Raw genomic sequence first — 24,417 nt, 5'->3', positions numbered from 1 at the left:
GATCTAAATGAGCCACCCTGTATACTTGTACATATTGTGTGCTGGTCGGTATACCCCGTGACTGACAGTATGTACACCGTGTCCTGTCCGTGTATACAGTGTGTGCTCACCGGTGGAAACTCTTGGTGTCGTCTGCGTGTAGGGGCGTGGTGGGGGGCGCGGGGGCAGGGGCCACTGGGGGGCCTGCAGGCAGCCGCGCAGCCGCCGCAGCACCACAGAGAACAGCGACAGGCCGCAGCACAGGCGCTCGCGCGTCAGGAGGTCGCCTTCGCGGGCCAGCTGGCTTTGCTGCAAACACATAAACCTTCAAGTAAAAAAAACGGGCAAGTGCGAGTCGGACTCGCGCACCGAGGGTTCCGTACACATTTATAAGTATTTTTGATGAAAGAAAATGAACAGTCTGAAGACAGAGGGAACGTTCACTCGAACCCTGTAGCATACCAACGTCAAGTCAAATGGCGCTGCAAAATGGTGTTCAAATGGAACGAACAAAATACGTTGCTGTTATTGGAGAAGTTTTAAAATTACCAACGCCTTTAGAACCACAAACTTGACGAATACAACGATAGAATCCCTTTATAGTCAAAATAACAAACAGAATTGGTTTTTGGAATCTTTTTGTATTTTTTATTTCAATTCCAAATTTTTTTGTTACTTTTACGGTCATCCCGTAAACGAATATCAAAAATACAAACTGAAACTTGTCCAGTTAGTGGCATAGCACGTGGCACGGAATGCCGAGGACCTGGGTTCGATTCGAGCGTTGGTCTTATTTTTCTGGTTTTTCTATGCATCTATATTTCAGTTTATATTTTCGATACCACAAACAGGACTTATGACGCTAAAACACACTATTAATATTTACCTCGACGTTTCGACCACATTACAGTGGCCGTGGTCACGAGTAGACTGAAATGTGGGGTGTTCAAGTCTGCCAAGCAGCGCGAGTTCTTCGAACTACCCGCACTTGATCACAAATAGTACCAGCACTCGTAACACGAACTACCCGCACTTGGTAATTTTATCCTTTTAGAATCCCTTCAACGACTTTCGACTTCATTTGACGCCCTATTAAAAGAAACTACGGATCAATGTTCTTTTTACGTCATTCCAGCTGAGCTGTGTGAACATGGAATGAAAGCAAAATTAAGCATTCACTCGGAATAACATTCATTCGAGTGAACCGTCTGATACTCCCTGGAAACATAGCTAGATTTTTGACGTTGGCGATTTCTGGGACACGCATGAACTGAAGTGAACTGAAGTTCTCGTAACATATGTAGGTACTTTTATATGCGTTGAGCAGCACCGAATATGTTAAGGACGGCTGGTACCCTATTTGGCACCGAACATACCTTAGCGGTGCCATATTTGTCGACGTTCTGGACAATCTGCAGTGCCGCGTATTTCGCCTCCAATCGCTTCTGTTTCGTCTCCGGTTTTTCTCCCTCTACACGCAAAAAATACAAGTTATGAAATAAAAAAAATAGTTGTTTTACTTTGAGCGGTAAAATTGCTATTAATTTTTAAATCCAAGCTAAATATTGTTTATTACAATACACTGTTCATTACAGTGCCTTAAGGGTGGCAAACAAGGAATTACGAAAGAGAGTCTATTTAAAGCCCGAAGTCGAAGACTGAGAACATTCATTCGAGAGAACGTCTGATACCTCCTTAAAAATCATAAAGAAAATTGATTACACTCTTTTTTGTCCATAACAATAAATAGTACTTGTTATTTTGAATTAAAAAAATACATAATTTATCCTAATTCAAAAAAGGTACCCATATGTGATTTGAAAATAGAAATAATCAAATATTATTTAATTACAGTGTAGTCCGTTTAGTACGACTTCGCATTGAACAACCAACCGTTTTTAGCGACGTAAGTATAGGAATATGTTTGGTTTTAATATGAGCCACCATGAAAGTACTACCGTTCGTTTAGTCCGGCGTCCGGTTAGTACTACGTAATATCACCGGTCCCTTGGCCGTCGTTATAACCGGATTCTACTGTATTCCATAGCTGTCATTGACAGTAAAGAAACTACAAAACTAGATCCTCTGACTTACCACCAGTGAACGGGCGCGGCAAGATGTTCTGGAAGGGCGCGGCGTGCAGTAAGTCCGTCACTTCTTCCTGGCTCAACGCCTGCACAGAATACAGATTAACTTAATTAAAAAAATATATGGCTCAGTACCTGGGTCAATCAACTTTTTCTTGTTTGTTATTCTGTCCCGTTGTCCAAGAGACAACAGAGAGTTTTTTTTTAAACTGCTTTAATATATGCTACTAATGTGCTTAAGAGATAGTCCATAAAATAATGAGCTTGTAACTATGACAAAAATGTAAGCTTGATGAATTTTAACCACAGAAAACATATAGAAACTCGTGTTTTTAAAGAGTTGTCCAGGGGACGTAACCATGGCAACGAGGTACCAGAAAAAGTTGATCAGAATACGCAGACAAATAATTTATTTCATCATCATCATCATGTCAGCCGAAAGACGTCCACTGCTGGACATAGGCCTTCCCCAAGGCTCTCCACTCAGACCGGTCTTGTGCTTTCCGCATCCACCGCGATCCCGCGATCTCAACCAGGTCGTCGCTCCATCTTGTTGGAGGCCTACCGACAGCTCGTCTCCCGGTCCGCGGACCGGAATAATTAATTTAAAAATAATAAAACATAGAAAAAAACAACAGTTGTACTTTTTACATTAAAATTTCACTTAGGTACACAGACAGTTAGGTAGTTGATTGCATTAAAGGAGATTGAATGAGTAATTTACACGACATGTTCTTGTGTGAGTGACTAAAACTCTAGTGCACTCCCTATAACAGTATAGGTAGAGTGGGCTATGAGCCAACAGTGGCCTACCTGCTCTATCAGCATACAGAACAGTATGATGTTCCCGAGCTCCCGGAAGGCGTGGAACAGCTCCGTCTCGCGTCTGGGTACTGCACTATGTCTGTCAGTTGCGCGTGGTAATAGCCCAACACACCTGAACAAAGAAACATTTAAATATCATCATCATGATCAGCCGGACCCCCTAGCGGCCCGGCCCCCTCCAGCCACTCACCATTAGAGCCGTAGTCGTACCGCGGCAGCTTGCAGTGGCGCGGCATGGCGGCCTGCAGCGCGCGCGTGAACTGCGCCAGAGTCCCGTGGAGCAGCCCCCGCGCGACCCCCAGCAGCTCCGCGACCAACCACCGCCCCCCTGGTAGCCCAGCAGACGCACTAGCGCGTGCAAGTGCTGCGTGCCCACGAAACCTGCGACAGCGATTTGTTTACTTCGTACCGCCGAAATGTGCTATAGAATGTACAGTCGGGTTTATAAACTTGTGAGCAAAAATTTGTTCAAAAATATCTGAACACACTTCTACGCCGTTAAAAAGAGTCGTGTTCAGATATTTTTGATCAAACGTTTGCTATCAAAAATACAATATGAAACATAGATGCACAGAAAAACCAGGAAAAGAAACTGTAATGTAGGTAGTAAGCATCTAGCAAATAAGAGGGTAGAAAATATTATTTCGCATGTCAAGTCAGTCTTCTAATAAACTCGATACAATAGCTGTGGTTTTGGTGATACGATCTCCTGCCTGTCCCTAGTATACCAAGGATTCCTCAGAACCAGCGCTGGGAATCGAACCCGAGTCCTCAGCAATCCGTGCTGAATGCCATACCCCTATACCACCACCGGACAGGAGTCTGACACATATGTCTCCCATGCACCACATATTTCGGTGAGATGAACTCAGGTACAACGGTAGATAGAAATGCCCTTAACCTGCATACTGCGCGTACTGAGCCGAGTAAGCCAAGCTGAGCTGTTTGGAGCCCCAGAGCAGCGCGTGCCCGTACTGTTGCGGGCGTTCGCGCTGCACATTCGCCGCGAACTGGATGCCGCGGCATTTCACGAATCTGCAAGAATGAATTGGGATCGTGTGAAGGAAACAAACTTTAAAACAAAAAGTAAAAAAGTTTATTAAAAAAAACTAAATGGAATACGCTATAAAATGACAAAGAACAGAAAACACAACTAGCACGTAGGCTCACCCGATCAAAACTCACACTCTTTACTCATTCGCTCATCTCATTCATCCACATTAGTCAAGATGTAGAACCACATCACAACACTTGTCGTCGATTGCAATGTTCGTCTTCACGTATCCCGGGCCCGGCGATACGACTTTCGATGCGCCGAGTCCCGTCAACGATAGTTCGCACTTTTTATGGCCCGGCGCGCCTAACAACTCGTAACTGTCCTCCGACACAAGGTTCACGTCACTACCGGAGTCTATCAACGCGTTAATGCTTCGACTACACAATAAAATCTTCTTTATTGGCTTCTGATCGATGTTTCTTGTTTGGTATGAGCTGTCACTGTCACTATCGGTGACACTCCTGTGACGTTTGACGTTCGTCGCCGCCATGGCCGCCATCTTCAAATCGCTCCCGGTCGTTCCATTCGATGCACATTCGTCGTCCAACTCATTCGTTCGAACATCAACTCGCCACGAATAAGTTCGTTCATTCGATTCGTTCTCGTTCGAATTCGCCGATTGAATTCCGCCAGCGCCGCCATTATGCTCGTCAGCTGATTCGTTCGATGTTTTTCAAATGTACTATGGTTTTCTTCCTCACAGCTGTAGCACGTCTTTACGGGCCGGTTTTTCGTCGTGTCATCGTGTTGTAACTGCATACTTGACATCTTACTCTTAATCATTTCGTAAATTCTTAGTTTGTCCTTCAAGTCACCGTAGGATGTCACTCCGTATAACACCGTCTTATTCGTCTCCGCATCTTCGATGCCGTCGACAATATACTTAATTGTCACATCATCTGGCATTTCCCTCGGTTGCCCACTCGCGCATCGTAAGTAGGTAGTCAAGGCAACTCTCGTCTACCTTCTTTTTACGCGCCGCCATAAACTCGTGAATCGCCTTATATCCATCGTGTCAGGAATTCTTTCTTTAGCGCGTATTTTAACTCGTCCCACGACTTAAACGGTCGCTCCGCTTGAAGCCAAAGCGCCGCAGTACCCGTCATGCTACGCCTAGCAACAAATAATTTTTGTAAGGGCGTCCAACCAAATATCACAGCGTTTTCTTCAATATCTTCGATAAATTTAGTCACGCTTTCCATCTCGTCTTGCGCGCTAAATTTACTTACTAAGTCGTCAATGTACTGCAAGCTTTCATCAACGTCGTACGTCGTCATCACTCTTGCAGTAGTCGTCGTCGTCGTATGGAGTTTTAGTTTCGGTGCCTCATCCACACCTCCACTCTGAGCCTCGCTAGCTGCCTCGTCATACATCGTATCCGCTTGCATCTGTCCGATGTGCCGTTTCTCGCCGCTCAGAAGCCACCGTCTTACTCCCGAAGCCAGCAGAAACTCGTCTTCGTCGTTATTTCGGCCGCCCGTCGTAAATAGCAACCGCCACAACACGAAATGTAACCGCCTCGTTACACCACGTAGCACACCAGTCCGTCGTCGTATCCACGATTTAATTTCTCCTTCCGATCCCGGACGAGCCCCCAAAAATGTGGGATCGTGTGAAGGAAACAAACTTTAAAACAAAAAAGTAAAAAAGTTTATTAAAAAAAACTAAATGGAATACGTTATAAAATGACAAAGAACAGAAAACACAACTAGCACGTAGGCTCACCCGATCAAAACTCACACTCTTTTACTCATTCGCTCATCTCATTCACTCCACATTAGTCTCCAGTCATTCGGTCGCTCGTTTACATCAAATCATTCTAACATTATCCACCCTCATTCCCACATGAATATTACACAAAATGATCCATACGTACATAATTGCAAAGATGGAGCCAGGGAATTTGTTTCTGTTGATGTACAATAGTGTTGTACACGCACTACAGTATTGTATCCACATCACAGTGTTGTAGCAGTACCACTATGTTGTAGCCGCACGACAGTGTTGTAGCGGTACCGCAGTATTTTAGCCCTAATTCTGTGTTGTAGCCACGCCGCGGTGTTGTTGCCGCCACCGCAATGTTGTAGCTGTAACACTGTATCATAGCCACACCACAGTGTTGTAGCCGCACCATAATGTTGTCGCCGCAACGTTATGTTGTAGCTGTACTACAGCGTTATAGCCACACCTGTGTTGTAGCCGCAACATAGTGCTGGAGCCGTATCACAGTGGTGTAACCGTACCGCAATGTTGTCTCACCTGTCAGTGGCAGCAATAATTAGGCAGCAGGCAGATGGCGTGCAGATGATGGTGCGTCCGTATGGAGCCAGCACGCCGTGGTCTGACTCCCGCAGGATGCTGTCGAAGTCGTCCAAAGCCAGAAAGCGGCTCTACACCACGGTGTTGTTGCTGTACCACAGTGTTGTAGCCGCACTAGTGTTGTAGCTGCACCGCAGTGTTGTAGCCGCACCAGTGTTTTACCCGTACCGCAGTGTTGTAGCCGCACCAGTGTTTTACCCGTACCGCAGTGTTGTAGCCGCACCAGTGTTTTACCCGTACCGCAGTGTCGTCTCACCTGTCAGTGGCAGCGTTGTAGCAGTAATTAGGAAGCAGGTCGTAGTTGAGCTCCCAGAACACGTGCAGAGTGATGCGTCCGTATGGAGCCAGCACGCCGTGGTCTGACTCCCGCAGGATGCTGTCGAAGTCGTCCAGAGCCAAATAGCGGCTCAGGAGTTTGTGACAGAGACGGTTGACGGCTATCAGGCCTTCCAGTTCCTGAAAAAAATACTTTTTTAAGCGAAAAGTATAAACCCCTGAAGCTACCTTTAAAAGTCTGTTATATCTATGGCATTAATTGCTTTGAGTAACCGGCCAAGTGCGAGCCGGACTCGCACACGAAGGGTTCCGTACCATTATTTATACAACATTAGACGTTAGTAAAAAAACGGCAAAAGAAATCAATTTTGTCAAATTTTTATTTTTAAAGTGATTATACAACTAAAGATTCTGTGAATATTTCAAGCATCGACCTGTTGCCGTTATTAATATCAAGCAAAAACCGGCAAAACAATCCCGTTTGTAGCATGGGAGCCCCCCTTAAATATTTATTTTAGTATTTGCTGTAATAGCGGCCACAGTAATACATAATCTGTGAAAATTTCAAGCGTCTAACTATTACGACTCAAGAGAGAGCCCTGTGACAGACGGACGGACAGACAGACAGCGGAGTCTCAGTAATAGAGTTCCGTTGGCACCCTTTGAGTACAGAACCCTAAAAACTTAACTCCTTGTGTTGAGTGACATAAGGTAAGGCAAATGTTTATTTGGTACTTCAACGTTTGTTTTATCTCTCTCTTGTACTTACCACAACCCCAGTGATGTCTCCAGCTTCAAACTTGGCCACCGCCGCGTCCAAAGCTCGGTGCATATCGGAGTTGATGCGCTGCGCCACCTGAGACAGACGAACACGCTTTTATCAGCTTCAGTTTTATCTAAGTTTGTAAGTAAATATCCTCCTAAGTCCACGCGTACTTTATAATGGATTAATTAACGCTAAGCATAACCGCCGAATGTACTTTATAAAGTGCAAATTGTTCATTGAATAAAGAATTCTAAGAATTTTGAAATAATTACCAAAATAACAAAGCAGGTCAACCACGTCTAAGGTCTTAAACGCTAAGTTTGATAAAAAAATGTCAGGACTCAGGAGGATATAGTATGTTATAGACCATTGAAACTCGATTCGAATCTACTTCTAATACCGTATTTAACTATTTTTATATTTATTTTGTAAATCAAAGCTTGTCAGTGCATGTTACCTTTATATAATTCACCTTTATAATACTACCCACTTCGAGTTATGAAAGTTTGAAAACACGTAAGTAAGTAGTAAAGTTCCATCGGTTATTTTGATATTTATTAAAAATATGGGATATTTTGATATTTATCATAAACATCACATAAATAAATAAATATCGGAAATAAACATGGTGGCCTAGTGGTTTGACCTATCGCCTCTCAAGCAGAGGGTCATGGGTTCAAACCCCGGCTTGCACCTCTGAGTTTTTCGAAATTCATGTGCGGAATTACATTTGAAATTTACCACGAGCTTTGCGGTGAAGGCAAACATCGTGAGGAAACCTGCACCAACCTGCGAAGCAATTCAATGGTGCGTGTGAAATTCCCAATCCGCACTGGACCCGCGTGGGAACTATCGCCCAAGCCCTCTTGTATTGAGAGGAGGCCTGTGCCCAGCAGTGGGACGCGATGATGAAACATCTGATATCTTGATATTTATCACTAATATCGGATATTTTCAAATATTGGACACAATAGTCACCAGCGCGCTGAGGGCGACGTGCCGTCCCAGCAGCGCGACGTGCCGCTGCCGCAGCAGCGACGCGTAGCGGCCGGCGTGCGGCCCGGCCGGGGCTCCGCGCGCCATGCACTCAGCCCGGTAACGCTTGTCCAACAGCATGCTGTAACCAAGCAACATTACTGCTCTATAATCATTCATTACAAGCTTTTTCTCAAAAATGACCGTAAAAGTTGACATTATTCTTTACATATCAGAAGGTGAAGTGCATAGTTTATGGTCAGCGAAAAATTAAAAAGTTAAAACTATTGCAGGCGCGCTAGCTCGACAATAATGAATTAGCGCGCCTGCAATCAGTCGCATTTTTTTTTTAAGTTAAAAAGGCTATGGAAATGTTGGCACAAGTCGTATACAGCCAAGTCTAATGGCCGGTATCAGATATTTTGTTGGAACTCCGGACTTTTTCTATTGGGTCTGAAATAGCTTGTGGTGTTTTCGGTGGAAAATACACCTGCAGTTTATTTTTAATGAAAAAAGGCGGGAAAGCATAAGAAAAATATTGGAATAAAATAAAATTTTATAATATATTTTGAGAAAAAGTTTATTCTATTTCAGAATTATTCACCATTTTTGAGAAAAGCTTTATATTAGTCTCGGCTGGAATAGCAATTGCTGGCTTCGTATTAGTTAAACGGACTTGCAAGCTCGTCCGTTTAATACTCATACTCAGCCAGCAATTGCCTACTTCCAGGCCACGACAATAATCTACTATTATTTAGTTTCACCGGTCCCGTTTACTGTAGTCAAATCTTGCAAATTAAATTCGACCAACTTCCAGTAGTCGGATTGTCTTCAAATTTAGCATACTTGTGTAAATTGCGTGACAATACAATAATCTGGTAGTGGGGTGCGGCTCACAAGCGTTTAGCCCGCAAGTTCCAGTGTATTATGAATGTCGATGCATACAAACGATGGCCCGTTTCCACTAATATAAGGATGAATAAGGAAATTGCGGGAAAATAAACATCTCGCTTTTTTGCTGTCACTGCTGTCAATTATTTCTTTTATATTATCGATGAGGCCATTTTTTGTCTTTGATTTGTCAAGATGCAGATGTTGGCACATAAGGCGTCTGATCCGTTATTATATTATTATTCAATTAAGGATTTTTTATGAATAAGGCTGTAAAAGGCTATTAGCGCTCGAAAGCTGTAATTTTGCATGGATAGGTAAGCAAATATGCGGACAAAGTAATAAAATCAATTTTATTTTAATCGGTACTTAATTATTTTAACTAGATTTTTCTTGGATGTTAATTTCAATGTAATTTTGTTGACGATTCCTATAAGAGAACCGATCGAATTTTAATTAGTTTTTAATTCTTTCGGTTTTGGACAAACTAATTTCACATTTTCAGTTATTCAATTACAACCTTATAGTCGGAGTGCCCACTGTTAATCGTCTCACCTGGCAGCCAGCTGCTTGTAATGAGCATACACCTGCTCAGCCAGCTTGTACACGAACTGATCGAAGCACAGGTTAACCTCGGCTTCCACTTCGTCGTACAGGAACTGTTTCTTGAACACCGTGAGCGCGTACTGGGCAGAGTCGTTGTATAAATCCAGAGGGTAGAGGACGTATCTGTGTGGGCATTTGCTCAAATTATAATTCGGTCTATATTGGAATAGGGTCAATCAACTCTACTGTAGCTTGTTGTCATGGTAACGTCTTTTTTTTTTAATTTGGGATTCCGATCGTTTAAAAAAATGACCACATATTTTCATACAAAACTTTATGAGTTAGTTTTGTCACGCCCATGCTGATTGTATGAAAAAAAAACGTCACAAAACTGTCATTTTTTTGGGGACTCTTTACACTATCGGAATCGATTGCGCTCCTGATTCTGACTAGGAAAAACCAATTTTTTTCCAAAAATTCAAAAAAAAAGGAAAGGGTACACTTTGTTTTTGAAAACGCCCACTTATTAAGAGTATGATTTTGTGGGGTACAAATCCACTAAAAGTTAGAAGTTGTGACAGTTTTAAGGCAATCCCTTCATGGCTCGTCTCCTAATTATGCTAATAGTATAAATGTAAACATTTACGGTGTACAGAGTTACGGGACAGAATACTAAAAAGTTGATTGACCCCATAATAATAGTAATTAACATTGCACAAATGAACAATTGAATCCCAACTCACAAACTAAGTAGTTTAGTTTAGTAGAAGTAGGTAGTAGTCGCCTAAGTAGGCGAGGCCTGTTTCTTGGGAGTCAGTGCTTGTCATGTTTGTGAGCTAAAAGAGTAATTTGATAAACAAATAGGTACTAAGTGAATTGAGCATTTTTATAATCCATACCTATTAAAAGTCATAATGTAATGTTTGCCATAATGATCATTTGTCATACCTCTTCCTTTCTTGCGAACTAAAAATAATTCCTGATTGTTATAAAATAAACCTAACCTCACTTATAGCATTCTACAAAATAGCCATTTCAAAGTTCCTGAAAATTTTATGACTTTAGAGAAGAAGTGTTATGGCAAATGATCATTATGACAAACACTACATTATGGCTTACAATGATATGGACCCTGAATGGGACCATCATCATCAAACGTCATGTCGTCGGTAAACCTGGTGGTATTGGACAGTGGATGGAAGATTATTTGTTCATCAAACAAATAACCTCGCGCTTTCAACGCTGTCGCGATTCCGATTCCTTTCATTATTAGTTTTGTCACCATAAATACCTAAGTATGTATGTATGTAAACTCTTTATTGTACAAAAGAAAAGAAACAAAATACAATTAAGATTGGTTTTTTGGAGTCTTTTTGTATTTTTTATTTCGATTTACGATTTTTACGATTTTCGTTGGATTTCACGGGATGACCGTAAAAGTAACAAATTTGGAGTTGAAATAAAAAATACAAAAAAGGACTCCAAAAACCAATCTGTATTTGATTGCTTAATAGCGACATCTCTTGTCCGGGTGAGCGGTTACTTCCGAAGGAATGTTGACATGTCTCGATGAGAGCTAAAACATAGATGTCGCTAATGTCGCTGCTTAAGTGACTAAGAAAAATGCAGGCTGAATGGGAGAAATTTGTGTCTAGATTCCTGTCCAGTGGTGGTGGTCGGGTATGGCACGCAGCACGGAATGCTGAGGACCTGGGTTCTATTCCCAGCGCTGGTCTCTTTTCCTGGTTTTTTTCTGTGCATCCATGTTTCAGTATGTATTTTCGTCAAAATACAATTGACAAACTTTAAGATACATGTACAAAGGTGTACTGGACTTATCCCTTTAAGGCATCTCTACCAGTCAAACGTGGATGAGAAGAGCAATCAATTGGCGACTTACACAGCCCTTTCGAACACAGCCGATACGATCGTGCGGGTTAATTACATTTGAATTTGACATGGATTGTACTGGTCCACTGTCGTAACTCTTTTCATACTCGGCTGGGTTCGAAAGGGATAGAATGAGTTTCAAAGTCAAACATAGTGGAAGCTACAATACAGTATACAAATATAATAATGTAGTTAACTGTCTGAATGAACTGTTTGAAGTGAATGAACCGTTGTCTGCTATTAGGTACATAAAAAAAGGACTCACTCCATCATGGCGGGCTCCTTGCTGCGCAGTATGTGATCAGTCAGTATCCACGGCATGGACATCTCTATGGGGAACTGGATGCGTTTCTCCATGGTTATCAGGTCGTTGCACTCCTCGTTATGTTGGTGGCGGACTGTGCATTTCTATGGAGAAGCAAAGTCACTATCAAACTTGGTGTACCGGCTATTTAAGGCGCTCTTAGGCTCCCATTTCTACCAGAGATGTGCGAATAGAAACGCTACATTTACCTATCCTCGCACAGCACATCTGTGGTGGAAACAGCTGAGCGGAGCGAGGCGAGGTAAATGAAGCGTTCCTATTGGCTCATGAAAAACACATTCCTCACAACACATGCTCGCACATCTCTGGTGGAAACGGAGCCTTATAGCTGAAACCTCTGGAAGGGCCAGAAGCTTAGGAAGTTGCGGCACTAGGTGTCAAAAATTCGCAAAAAAGTAATTAGTAAATGGGCATTTTGACAAAAAAGTACCCTTTCTTTTTTTCAATTTTGGGAAAAATAGGGCTTTTCCTACTCAGAATCAAAAGCACAATCGTTTTTAATGGTTTAAAAAATGTCCCAATCAAAAATTGCAGTTTTTTGACGTTATTTTCATACCCTCGGTATGGGCGTCACAAAACTGAACTGTATACAAATGTATGACAAAATACATTTTGCTAAAAGGGTAAACATTTTTTTGAAAACGTCCAAATAACTATTTCGAGAGCATATTCACTAGCAGGGATGTTACGGAGCTCCGGTTCTGTTTCCGTTAAGTCGGAACTTCCGTTTGGTATTACACATCCGTTTCGGTTCCGGTTCAGTTACATTTGAAACGGAAGTTATATAGGATACCAATGCTTAGCGCGGTGGCGGGACATGAGCGGCGTACATCAAAAACAAACAGGTTTATACCGGCCATTCGCTCATCGCCCCACTTGCCACGTGCTGTTAGTGCACCGTCCACCGTCGCATCGTCCAACTATAACTCAGGCCCCGATTCTGGTTCCGGTTCCGTTTTCGCTTCAGATTCCGTTTCTGGTTCCGATAAACTAAATTGAACACATCTGGTTCCGCTTTCGGTTCCGACAAAACCACATCCGTTACATCCCTGTTCACTAGTACTTGTGCTATCATCGGCATCTCAGTTCTCTTATTTTTCAGCGATTTTTTATCCAAATGATTTACTTACGATATTTATTTTTTCCCAAATGTTTTTGAAACTGAAAAATCATTAGGACAAATAACTTCGGGCTCCCGATATGCAGGTATATGCTGGGATGTCACTCAAGGTAAATTCTGAAAACACATAGGTGCGAGCTTGCTATTTGAACCCACGATCCTCTGCTTGAGAGGCCATAGGCCGCCACTAGACTCCCACAGCTTGCGTCATCCACTTCAATATAAATCTGTGTCCATTTTAATATTCTATAACTTACGTTGACTTTCCTGCCCATGGTCATTTCCAGATAGAACTCTCGGTACCACAGTTGGGAGAGATCGCAGCACTTCTGCAGAGAATCTGTTAGACAATAAGTTAATTTTTTGCTGACTGTACTTTTTGTTGACTTTACCCAAACTACATTTGCATACCAAATTTCAAGTTGCTACCATTAACCGTTGAAGAGTTCCATCCTGTGGAGACGATCCTGGCCGGACTACCAGGATGTCACTACCAGATGATTGTATTGTCAGAAATTTACACTAGTATACCAAATTTCAAGTCAATCCAACTACTAGAAGTTGGTCGAATATAACTTGCAAGATTTGATTACAGACAGACAGACAACGGGACAGGTGAAACTAAATAAAAGCCTCATATCAGCCATAGGACGTCCACTACTGAACATAGCCCATGTTACAGCTGGACGGGTCTTGCTGGGTTACTAACCTGATAGATTCAGCAGACAGTTCCAGTAGAAGCTCTGACGGTGGAACGTCTCGATCTGGTTGAGCGTGGCAGCGTCCAGGTCTTTGCGGAGAGTGCGCCGCCCCCCGGACTTGTCCGAGATCAGAGCTTCCAGCTGTGTCCGCACCATGTACAGCTGGGTTGATGATGGCCCTGAGCAACAAGCACTATCAACGGCGTGCAGCTCAGGTTGTGCAGATTGCTGCTGGTGCTTGGTGGCTGCGTGCGCGGCACGGTTTCGTTCTTCCACCCATGGTTTAGCATAGAAACTGCTAGTGCTAGATTACTGGAACTTTGCATGAGCATATATAGAGCCGGGTGGAAAATTGCGTTTTCATCTCTAAGGTGGAAAGTATTTTTTTTTTAATTTCGATTAGCCACGGAGTCGGAGATAACTGAGTTACGTCAATGACACTTTTTTTTTCACATTTCGGCATGGCCATCTAGATGCACTACGTGACCAAGGAGCATATATACAACACTGGAGGTTGAACGCCGAACATCCCTTCCGTTGAACATTCGTTCAAACTTTCCACTCTTGGTTATCAAACTACTATACCACGCCACACCGACAAAGAGACGCAAAGTATCCCTCCCTCCCCCTACACGTAGTGGTGATGATTTTTTTCTAGTTTAAACCTCTAGTGACTTATGGGGTATAGTTGGATAGGTCTTTCAAAAACTCCACACAAAAAGTGGCCATACCTAAAACCAAAACGACTTATGATTCAAAAATACGAATTCTTTTCGAGGTTGCAAATAGACGTGCTTTTTGACTGGTTAAAATTCAGAAACAAAGCAGGGATTTGCAATGTCAGATGCACGACGAATGACGCGCAGAACACGGTTTTTAAGCCCCGCCTATTAGGACACGCAAGCCCATATTTCTAACGCAGTTACATACAATTCCTGACTTAAAGATTTGTTGTTTGGTTTCTTTTGTATTTTTATTTCAATTCCAATTTTACTTTTACGGTCATCTTGTAAAACCTAAATTGAAAATACAAACTGAAATATAGATGCACAGAAAAACCAGAAAATAAGACCAGCACTGGGATCGAACCCAGGTCCAGGTCCAGGTCGGCATTCCGTGCCGTGTGCTATACCGCTACACCACTGCTGGACAACGGTACAGACACGAATTTCCCTATGCACCACATATCTCAGCTTGCTAGCGACATCTATACCGTAGCCCTCATCGAGAAACTTTCGGCATTCCATTGGATTGGAACTTGAAACAAACCAAGCTGAGATATGTGGTGCATAGGGGAAATTCGTATCTGTACCGTTGTCCAGTAGTGGTGTAGCGTTATAGCACACGGCACGGAATGCGAGGACCAGGGTTCGATTCCCAGCGCTGGTCTTATTTTTCTGGTTTTTCTGTGCATCTATATTTCAGTTTGTATTTCAATTTAGGTTTTACGGGATGACCGTAAAAGTAAAAATTTGGAATTGAAATAAAAAATGCAGTCATTTCAGTTTGTATTTGCAATTTATTATTACAAGTTAACTTGTAATAGGTTGACCAACTGCAGGGTTTTTTTTTGTCATTTTTATTGAAACTACAATTCACTCACCGACGTTCCGCCGCGGCACTTTGATAGTGAAACTAGCTTCGGCATCCTTCTTGCCTCGCAGCGCCGGGTCCTGTTGGGGCTCGCAGCCGCGCGCCCAGTCGCCGCAGGTCTCCCGGACCGATACTATTATACTGGGAACAGGGTCACGTTATAATGGTCAAAGCTTAAATTGAAAAGATTTCATTTTTTTAACATCTTTTAATTACTACAGGAATCGAAGAGTTTGCCTCCTGAACATGGAAAATATTTATTATAATTGATTTCTCTATATTAAAAAAAAATTCAAAAAATTGAAAAAATATCTCTGAATTTGCCAACACTACAACAGAATAGATATGTTTCTTTGCCTTTATCACCAGAAAAAAGGAGCTGTCATAATTTTTTATTATTATTATTCCCTCAATGGGCGGCCTTGATATTGTCTCTATGCAACGTCTACGTCAGATCTACGTGGTTTTTTTTTTAATAGAGGCTAGACAAAAGTAATGGATCTATTGTGTCGTAGTTTTGGAGTTATGCCCTTTTAGAATAAGCACATTTAAAAAAAGTGTAATAAATTAATTAATAGTTGTAGCGAAATTTTAAAAATATCAGCGTTTTTCGCTTTCCAAACAGAATACAGAGAACGAATCAAATTATAGTCTTAGAAATATGAAATCTTGTCAATTATGCTCTTCATACTTAATTTCATTTAAGTATTTAAGTGGAGAGTTAACATACTAAAGCCGCATTGACATTTATCTGTCGTGTTGTGTTGTGATGCTCTCTGTCTTTCTTGCTCTATAGCGTGTGATGCGACACAACACACTGCATCAGATAAATGTTAACGCAGATGGATGTCCAAGTTCAGTGAACCTGACTACGAAGCTTGAGGTCCCAGGTTCGATTCCCGGCCGGGGTAGACATTCGTATGTTTGTTCTCAGGTCTTGGATGTTTAATATGTATTTCAGTGTGTTCCGTGAGTCACAGACGGTTCTGGCAGAAAATCAGCGCTGCAGGCGTCTAACGCTTCAGCATAATGCTGAGTCAGCGACCGTCTCACTTTCGCGGGGACACACTAAATTGTGTATATTGTATTTACTATTTTCATGTGTTTTTCTGTAATTTATTATTATTATGTTCTTTATTTTTCTTTCATTCTTAGGTTTAGGTTTTTATAATAGTTATAAAAAGTAAAATACAGAAAAGTACATACAAAATAAAAATATTATAAAAACCTAACCTAGTTTGCCGCGGTAACGGGTAGGGCCCAAGCTACCGGTGGTCAGGGCCGCAGAGTGAGGAACCTCCGGACGATGCGTGCCGTGTCCAGAAGTACCGCCTTCTGTATCTGGCCCTTGATCCAGCCATCTAGCGAGAGTCTCTTGAGATGTTGGTCGAGACTCTTCGCTATTAGACCGTTTGCCGAAACGACTATCGGGACAATGATCGTCGAGTCAACATCCCACATAGCAGTCACCTCGTGAGCCAAGTCAAGGTACTTGCTGAGTTTGTCCTTCTCGGCCTTCACGAGGTTCTCGTCATGTGGGATGGTGACGTCGACGAGCACTGCCTGGCGGTTTGATCGATCTGTCAGCACGATATCAGGCTTATTATTATTATTTGTGTAAATTTTGCTGTATATGTGTGTCTTCTGTGTTAGTGAATAAATGTCTTCTTTCTTTCTTTCTTTTTTTCTATTTAAGTATGTATTTATCTATATAAGTATGTTTATCCGTTGCCAGTCCATAGTACAGGCTTTGCTTAGTTAGCGACTAGGTCAATGTTATCAAGTGTCCAATGATATATATGTAAGCTTTGTGTTGACATATTTGAGTATGTAGCAGTTCACCCATTAGAGGGAGCCACTAGTGAGGAGAATGGAGAAACCGTGTTGTTTTCTTTTTTAATAGAATAGTGTTTGATAATTTAGTTAAAGCTCGGTTGTGTTTGTGAATTTGCTTTAATTTAAAAGTGCAAAAGACGATTCAAGTTTTTATAAAAAGAGTAGTAAAGCATGGACATTTAATTGTCGATTCTCTGTTTTAGGTTAGTAACTATTTCATTAGTTGATATTTTTTATGTAAAACTTATCTGTATTTCATAAATAAAACTCTGTTTTAGATGAATCACATTGTGTTATGCTTCAAGAAGAAAATAACTCATGATCTTATAAATCGACAATTGATATACCTACCCACATGTGAAAAAAATTGTTAATCTACAATGGAGAAATTAAGATTTGAATTTGTAATAAAAGCCAAACCGGATGATAGTAAGACAAATATTTATGCCATAACGTCCATTACGGATACACAAAACCAAACTTTTGTTATGCCTAGAGAGTATCAATCGGTGTATTTACACAAAGAAATATTAAAGCATGAAATATTTGAAAAAATAAAAAAATCTCTCCAGAAAAGGCACGATAAGAGACAGGTTTGGATAACATTAACCAAGGAAATGAAATCAACATATTTAGATGATGACAACTTACAATTTGATGGGTTTTTACTTGAAAAATTAGAACAAGGTCATGAGTCGTCATCAACAGAACCAACATTGTTAAAAAAAACAGAAAATAAGACGAGATTAGTAGCAGAATTTTCAATAGAGAAGTTTTCAAGGAATACAACAAATGTTAAACAATGGTTAAATGCTTTTGAAAGTGAATGTGCACGTATACAAATAGATACAGATTTACAAAAAGTAGAAATTCTAAGATTACTATTGGAAGATACTTGTATAGATTGGTACACCTCAATGATTATCAAACATACTATAGATTCAGATTGGTCGGTATGGAAGAAAAGTTTAAGTGAAACATTTGCTGATAAAGGCTGGTCACCAATCAGGTACGCTATGAATTTTAAATATATACAAGGATCAATGTTAGAATATGCTCTAAAAAAAGAGAGACTGTTACTAGAAATAAACAAATCAATAGATACACAAACCCTCATTTATTTGATTGCCACCGGTCTACCAAACTTCATAATGGACAGAATAGACAGAGAAAGCCTTAAAGAAGTAAGTGACTTATTTAACTGCATCAGAGGACTAGAAAGTTTAACTAGGAAAAACGACACAAAGAAAAACTTAAACACAGGAAATAAATACAATAAACAAGAAATAAAACAAACTGAAAAAAAATCGTGCAGGATTTGTGAGAATAAAGGAAAATTAAATAGATTTCATCCAGAAAATGTTTGCTGGTATAACTATGGAAAAAAAACAACCGATGACAAAAACCTTAATTCTAATTCAATATTAGAAGTTGAACTGAGTAACGAAGATCCAAAAAACTAAAATTCCCTCCACTAATTGAGATTCTGGTGAAGTTAAATAATACATTAGAAGCCACAGGGCTGTATGACCCTGGTTCACGAATAACATTAATAAATTCAAAATTAGTTCAGGTGACGAATATGAAGCCAAATTATTGTTATAACACAATAAAAACAATAAGTGGAGGGGGTAAAACTAAAGGGTTAATTACACTGGATGCGGAGTTATTGCATAAGAAGAATAAAATAAATGCATTTATCTTTGAAAATGAAAATTTTGAGTATGATCTAATACTAGGATTAGATTCAATACAAAAATTTGGGTTGACTCATGATGAGAATTTAAATATCCAAATACAAAAAACAGACAATTTCAAAATAAATAGTAAAAATATGTTTGAAGATAAACAGATTGAAAATATGGAAAAAAATATAGAAGAAAAAGAATATACAGTAAACTTTAATGAAGGTATAGATACAAACAAATTTAATATAGATACAGAATACTTGGATACTGATCACAGAAAACAAATAAACATATTATTGGATAGTTACACGGAAATTTTTGCTAAAAATAAATATGACACTGGAAAAGTGAAGAAGTATGAAGCCTGTATAGATTTGCAAGTTGAAAAATATTGTTATAAAAGACCATATAGATGTTCAGTCCAAGACAAGATAGAAATAGAAAATCAAATCTCACAACTTTTAAAACATGAATTGATCGAGGAATCTTACAGTCCGTTTGCGGCACCTGTTACCTTGGCTTTTAAAAGGGATGAAGGAAAAAAAAGTAGATTATGCATAGACTTCAGAGATTTGAATAAAATAATTATACCTCAATCACAACCATTTCCTCTCATAGAAGACTTAGTAACAAAAACAATAAATTGTAACTATTTTACAACTCTGGATATAAATTCAGCTTTTTGGTCCATCCCTTTAAAAATTACAGACCGACACAAAACTGGTTTTGTAACTCAAGAAGGTCATTACCAATGGACCTGTTTACCCTTCGGCCTTAAGACATCACCAGCCATATTTCAACGGATTTTGGGAAATATTATAAGGAAATATGGTCTGACAGGATTTGCTGTGAATTTTATTGATGATATACTGATTTTCTCTAAGACATTTGATGAACATATCACACACTTAAAAAAATTGCTGGAGGCTATTCGAGAAGAAGGTTTCAGGCTAAAATTAACAAAATGTAAGTTTGCATCTCATTCTGTTAAGTATTTAGGTCATATATTACAAAAAAATACGATCACACCCCTAAAAGACAATTTGAAATCAATAAAAGATTTCCCTGCTCCTCAAAATAGAAAACAAATACGACAATTTTTAGGAAAAATAAATTTTTATGGAAAATACATTCCGAGTGCCTCAATACTTCTTGATCCTTTACATAAATTGCTGAGAAAAGATCAGAGATTTAATTGGACAGAACAGTGTGAGGATGCATTCCGGAAAGTTAAAAATTATCTATGTTCCAAACCAATACTAGCCATTTATGATCCACAAGCACCAATATTTATTTATACAGATGCCAGTTCCATAGGAATAGGAGCAGTTTTGAAACAAATTCAGCACAATGGCGAAGAAAAACCGATAGCATATTTTTCAAAAAAAATAAATGGATCACAAAAAAAACAAAAAGCGATATTTTTAGAATGTTTAGCCATAAAAGAGAGCATAAAGTTTTGGCAACATTGGTTGATTGGAAACTATTTTACTGTCTATACAGATCACAAACCCCTAGAGAAGTTAAATATAAAGAACAGACCTGATGATGAATTAGGCGATATGTCACATTATCTGTCACAATATAATTGTGAAATAAAATATTTTCCAGGAAAAAATAATACAGAAGCAGATTGTCTCAGCAGAAACCCAGTATTAGACATTGATGCAAATAATGAAGATAACTTAAGAACAGTAAATATTATTGATATTCATGACATACAATACGATCAAGCACAAAATTTTCAAATAAAAGAACTTGAAAAAAATATTATTTTAGAAGATGGAATTTATTATAAAAAAAGTGGAAAAAATGGAAAAAAAATAATTCTAAGTGAAGATTACAGTAAAACTATGATAAAAAAAGCCCATGAAAAATATTGTCATACTGGAATAAATCAAACAGAATCTAAAATAAAACCCTTTTATACTGCACCGAATCTATCAGAAAATATTAAATATATATGCAAAAACTGCGAGATATGCATAAAAAACAAAACAAGATTAAATAGAAAATATGGCTTTATGTCGCAATTAGGCCCAGCTAAAAGACCCTTTCAAATAATGTCACTGGACACAATAGGAGGATTTGGGGGTCAAAGATCAGCAAAAAGATACTTACATCTACTAGTAGACCACTTCACTAGGTACGCATACATCCTATGTTCTAAGAATCAACATGCTCGAGACTTCATCAAACTTATAGAAAGAATTCCTAAAGAAGAAACAATAGACATCTTGCTCTCTGATCAATATCCAGCTTTTAATTCGTTTGAATTCAAAAATTACCTTAAAAACCGAAATACTCAATTAATACTTACAGCGGTAGACGCACCGTTCTCAAACGGTTTAAACGAAAGGCTAAACCAGACTATTGTTAACAAAATAAGATGCAAAATGAATGAATCAAAAGGAAAAACAAATTGGGCAAAAATAGCAGAAGAATGTAGAAATAGATACAATGAAACAAACCATTCTGTTACAGGATTTTCTCCTAAATATTTGCTATCTGGTGAGTCTACAGACTTGTTACCACATGAATTAAAAGAAAGACAGTTATTAACAAAAAGTTTGGAAGAAGACAGGAAAATAGCACTCCAAAGGTCAATAAAATCGCACGAATATAATAAAAACATATTTGCCAAGAATAGATTACAACATGAATTTAAAAAAGGAGATAAGGTATATGTTGACTATGGAAACAAATTAAACAAAAAAAAGATGGATGAAATTAGAATTGGTCCCTTTGAAATTGAAGAAAAAATATCGGATTCAGTTTTTAAAATAAATACCGGTCGTGGTACAAGATCTATTGGACTATATCATGTCACAAAGCTCATTCCTATGCTTGTTGATTTTTAGATTTCGCAGCTAAATTTATTCAACTTAAGTTGAAAAAAATTTGCATTTCGAAGGGGGGTGATGTAAGCTTTGTGTTGACATATTTGAGTATGTAGCAGTTCACCCATTAGAGGGAGCCACTAGTGAGGAGAATGGAGAAACCGTGTTGTTTTCTTTTTTAATAGAATAGTGTTTGATAATTTAGTTAAAGCTCGGTTGTGTTTGTGAATTTGCTTTAATTTAAAAGTGCAAAAGACGATTCAAGTTTTTATAAAAAGAGTAGTAAAGCATGGACATTTAATTGTCGATTCTCTGTTTTAGGTTAGTAACTATTTCATTAGTTGATATTTTTTATGTAAAACTTATCTGTATTTCATAAATAAAACTCTGTTTTAGATGAATCACATTGTGTTATGCTTCAAGAAGAAAATAACTCATGATCTTATATATATATTTTGAAGGTGTTATAGATACCTGCGTATGAGATCCTTCTTGTTTTAGATCGCCTTCCTCAATGGCTCGCGCATAATTAACTGCACAAAGTCTTGCAGTTCCGCGTAGATTGATCTAAAGACAAATCGGAATAACAATGTTGAGACGTTTTTTTTTTCAGATCAGGAAAATAGTCGATTATAGAACAAGTGCATAAAACGCGCCATTTTACTTAAGATATTTCTTTCAAATTTACACTTATGATTCAGAGGAGATTAAACTAAATTATCAATTATCAGCGAACAGAATATCTTTAAAAAATATATTTCCAAAAGATCTAAGTATTCAAAAAACATTCAAAGATATTCCAATAGTTTCTGCGGAAGTTATATCCGCCGCCCTCATTTCCGATAGACTCACCTCCGCGCAGCATCAGCGAAGACAGTCTCCATCCTGGCCATGAGCACCTGGAGCCCTTTGATCATCGCGATCACTTCTATCATGGCGAACTTCTCCTCCGAAGTGTAGTTGTAGCGGGTCGCCTGAAAATAATAAATTAGATATTAGTAATCGCGACTGTTAGGCCAATAATTAACCTGCCTCTGGTCTCTCTAGCCAGGCACTCACCCGCTCGTACTCCTCAGCATCAGGCGGGCAGCGCGAGTTACTGGCGTGGTCTGTAGGATGCAGCAGCTTCCAGGAGCAGAGCTCGGTCAACACCGAGCACCACGACGACAGCAGCTGCAGCCCGCGCAAGCAGAGCTCGGTCACCGCCCGGTTCTCCGCGTCCGAGCCAGCCTCCTTGAACGTTGTTGTTACCTGATGACAAAAAAAACAGAGTTAGACTTAGCGCACACAGCGTTAAGTGCGCCGTCCTAAAACACACATAAAAACAGACAAGTAAGATTGATTTAGGACAAGTCTGTCGAGCTGAAAGGATGGTGACGATTCGGAAGACGAGGTGTGCGAAGCGCCGACATATCCTGGTGGTGCCGACTCGTTTAGACCAAGCGACAAAGCTTCTGGCATCAGCTCGCTGCCCGAATGCACTGTGCTAGCTGACGCAGCAGCTTTCCCAAGACAGAGGGAACACTGAATTTAGAAACCGACGCAGCCCATCCTAACCCATAACATCATACACAACCGTCCCATCCCAGGTTTAAACTTGAATCTGCCTACAGTCGTCCGAGCAACCATAACCAGGTCCAATCTGTAGAACGTCTCTCATCTGTAGATGCTGAGTACAATTTCGCGCCGCAAACACAGAGGTTAAACCGTGGCGTATAGTTGCAGATCAGGGTTGGCATGATTAATCATTTTGATTTAAATCATTTTTTTTTTTTTATTTAAAAATCAATGATTTAATCAATTCTCTTTATATTGTTATAAATGTTGGTTAAAAATCAATCAATGTAATTGTCATCGTTATTCATTATTATAGTACTTAAAAAAAAAACCAGTTTTCCAACAGGAACAGCAATAACAAGAACAACTTCAATGAAAACTGAAACTGAACGGAACGATCGAAAGCTTGTTTGGATGAATGAGATATTTTAGGGAATTTCCCGCGCGCCGTTTACTAAACACCGCGCGGGAATTCCCTTTTTTTCAGAGCGCGTTCGTTTTACGCAAAAGTTTTGTTAAAACTATGACAAAATCGGATTTTATTAGGATTTCTTCAATAAATCGCGATTTATACGATTTTTTCAAAAAATCATGATTGTTTCCAACCCTGTTGCAGATGGAAACAAATATAAACAGATGGACGAGGGAACATCCTGATGGATGGGTGGATATTATAGTGGTGTACTATGATAGTCAGGACATGTTCTTGCCTATAGCTTTTAGGGTCAATTTGGCTTTTTATTTTGCGTACAGGGCGTTGGCTAGCGACTGTAGAGATCTGTTGTATTGGAATCAGCGACCATATTAGGTTTCGATGTATTTTCTATGATACAATACAGAGTATTTTTGATGCCATGTGTAAAAAAAATGTACGAAAAAATTCTTTATGGTTCTATTTTTTTTTTGTTTTTCTAGTCTTCACACAAGTGAAATAAGAAAACACGAATAGCTTAAAACATAATATACCACTGTTTACGTAAGTTAGGTTAGGTTAAGTAAAGTTAGGACTGGGAACTAGAAGGGGGAGGGGGAGTCAAAACTACTAATATTCTCCTTACATTGTAGTTCAATGAGCCCTGAGTAGATTTAGCTTACGAGCAGAGCTCTGCTAAGGCTCCATTTCCACCAGAGATGTGCTGTGCGAGG

At 39.6% G+C, this 24,417-nt stretch overlaps 2 protein-coding genes across 2 annotated transcripts in view; one reads left to right on the top strand and one right to left on the bottom strand.

Annotated features, from left to right (window-relative positions):
• Window positions 1-160: 160 nt before the first annotated feature.
• The window catches only part of LOC141444798 (cytoplasmic FMR1-interacting protein-like), a gene marked incomplete at its 3' end in the record, with an annotated part of 78,333 nt that continues 54,076 nt past the window's right edge, over window positions 161-24,417 (bottom strand). Inside the window, 19 exon segments of the mRNA XM_074110453.1 lie at window positions 161-288; window positions 1,356-1,450; window positions 2,074-2,152; window positions 2,880-2,947; window positions 2,950-3,003; window positions 3,082-3,208; window positions 3,211-3,272; window positions 3,793-3,926; window positions 6,524-6,723; window positions 7,313-7,399; window positions 8,288-8,426; window positions 9,731-9,904; window positions 11,877-12,019; window positions 13,314-13,396; window positions 13,766-13,936; window positions 15,361-15,491; window positions 22,189-22,281; window positions 22,567-22,688; window positions 22,774-22,965. Of these exon segments, the coding sequence (XP_073966554.1) occupies window positions 161-288; window positions 1,356-1,450; window positions 2,074-2,152; window positions 2,880-2,947; window positions 2,950-3,003; window positions 3,082-3,208; window positions 3,211-3,272; window positions 3,793-3,926; window positions 6,524-6,723; window positions 7,313-7,399; window positions 8,288-8,426; window positions 9,731-9,904; window positions 11,877-12,019; window positions 13,314-13,396; window positions 13,766-13,936; window positions 15,361-15,491; window positions 22,189-22,281; window positions 22,567-22,688; window positions 22,774-22,965 (2,282 nt within the window).
• LOC141444774 (uncharacterized) lies at window positions 17,155-19,765 on the top strand. The gene is made up of 2 exons (XM_074110410.1): window positions 17,155-17,389; window positions 17,465-19,765. Exon 2 carries the CDS (start codon window positions 17,567-17,569, stop codon window positions 18,647-18,649), a length of 1,083 nt encoding a protein of 360 aa, XP_073966511.1. The 5' UTR covers window positions 17,155-17,389; window positions 17,465-17,566; the 3' UTR covers window positions 18,650-19,765.

This window comes from Choristoneura fumiferana, chromosome 30 (assembly GCF_025370935.1).
Source record: "Choristoneura fumiferana chromosome 30, NRCan_CFum_1, whole genome shotgun sequence".
Lineage (NCBI taxonomy): Eukaryota > Metazoa > Arthropoda > Insecta > Lepidoptera > Tortricidae > Choristoneura > Choristoneura fumiferana.
Note: the sequence above shows the minus strand (reverse complement) of the source record. Positions and strands in the feature narration are given on the sequence as shown.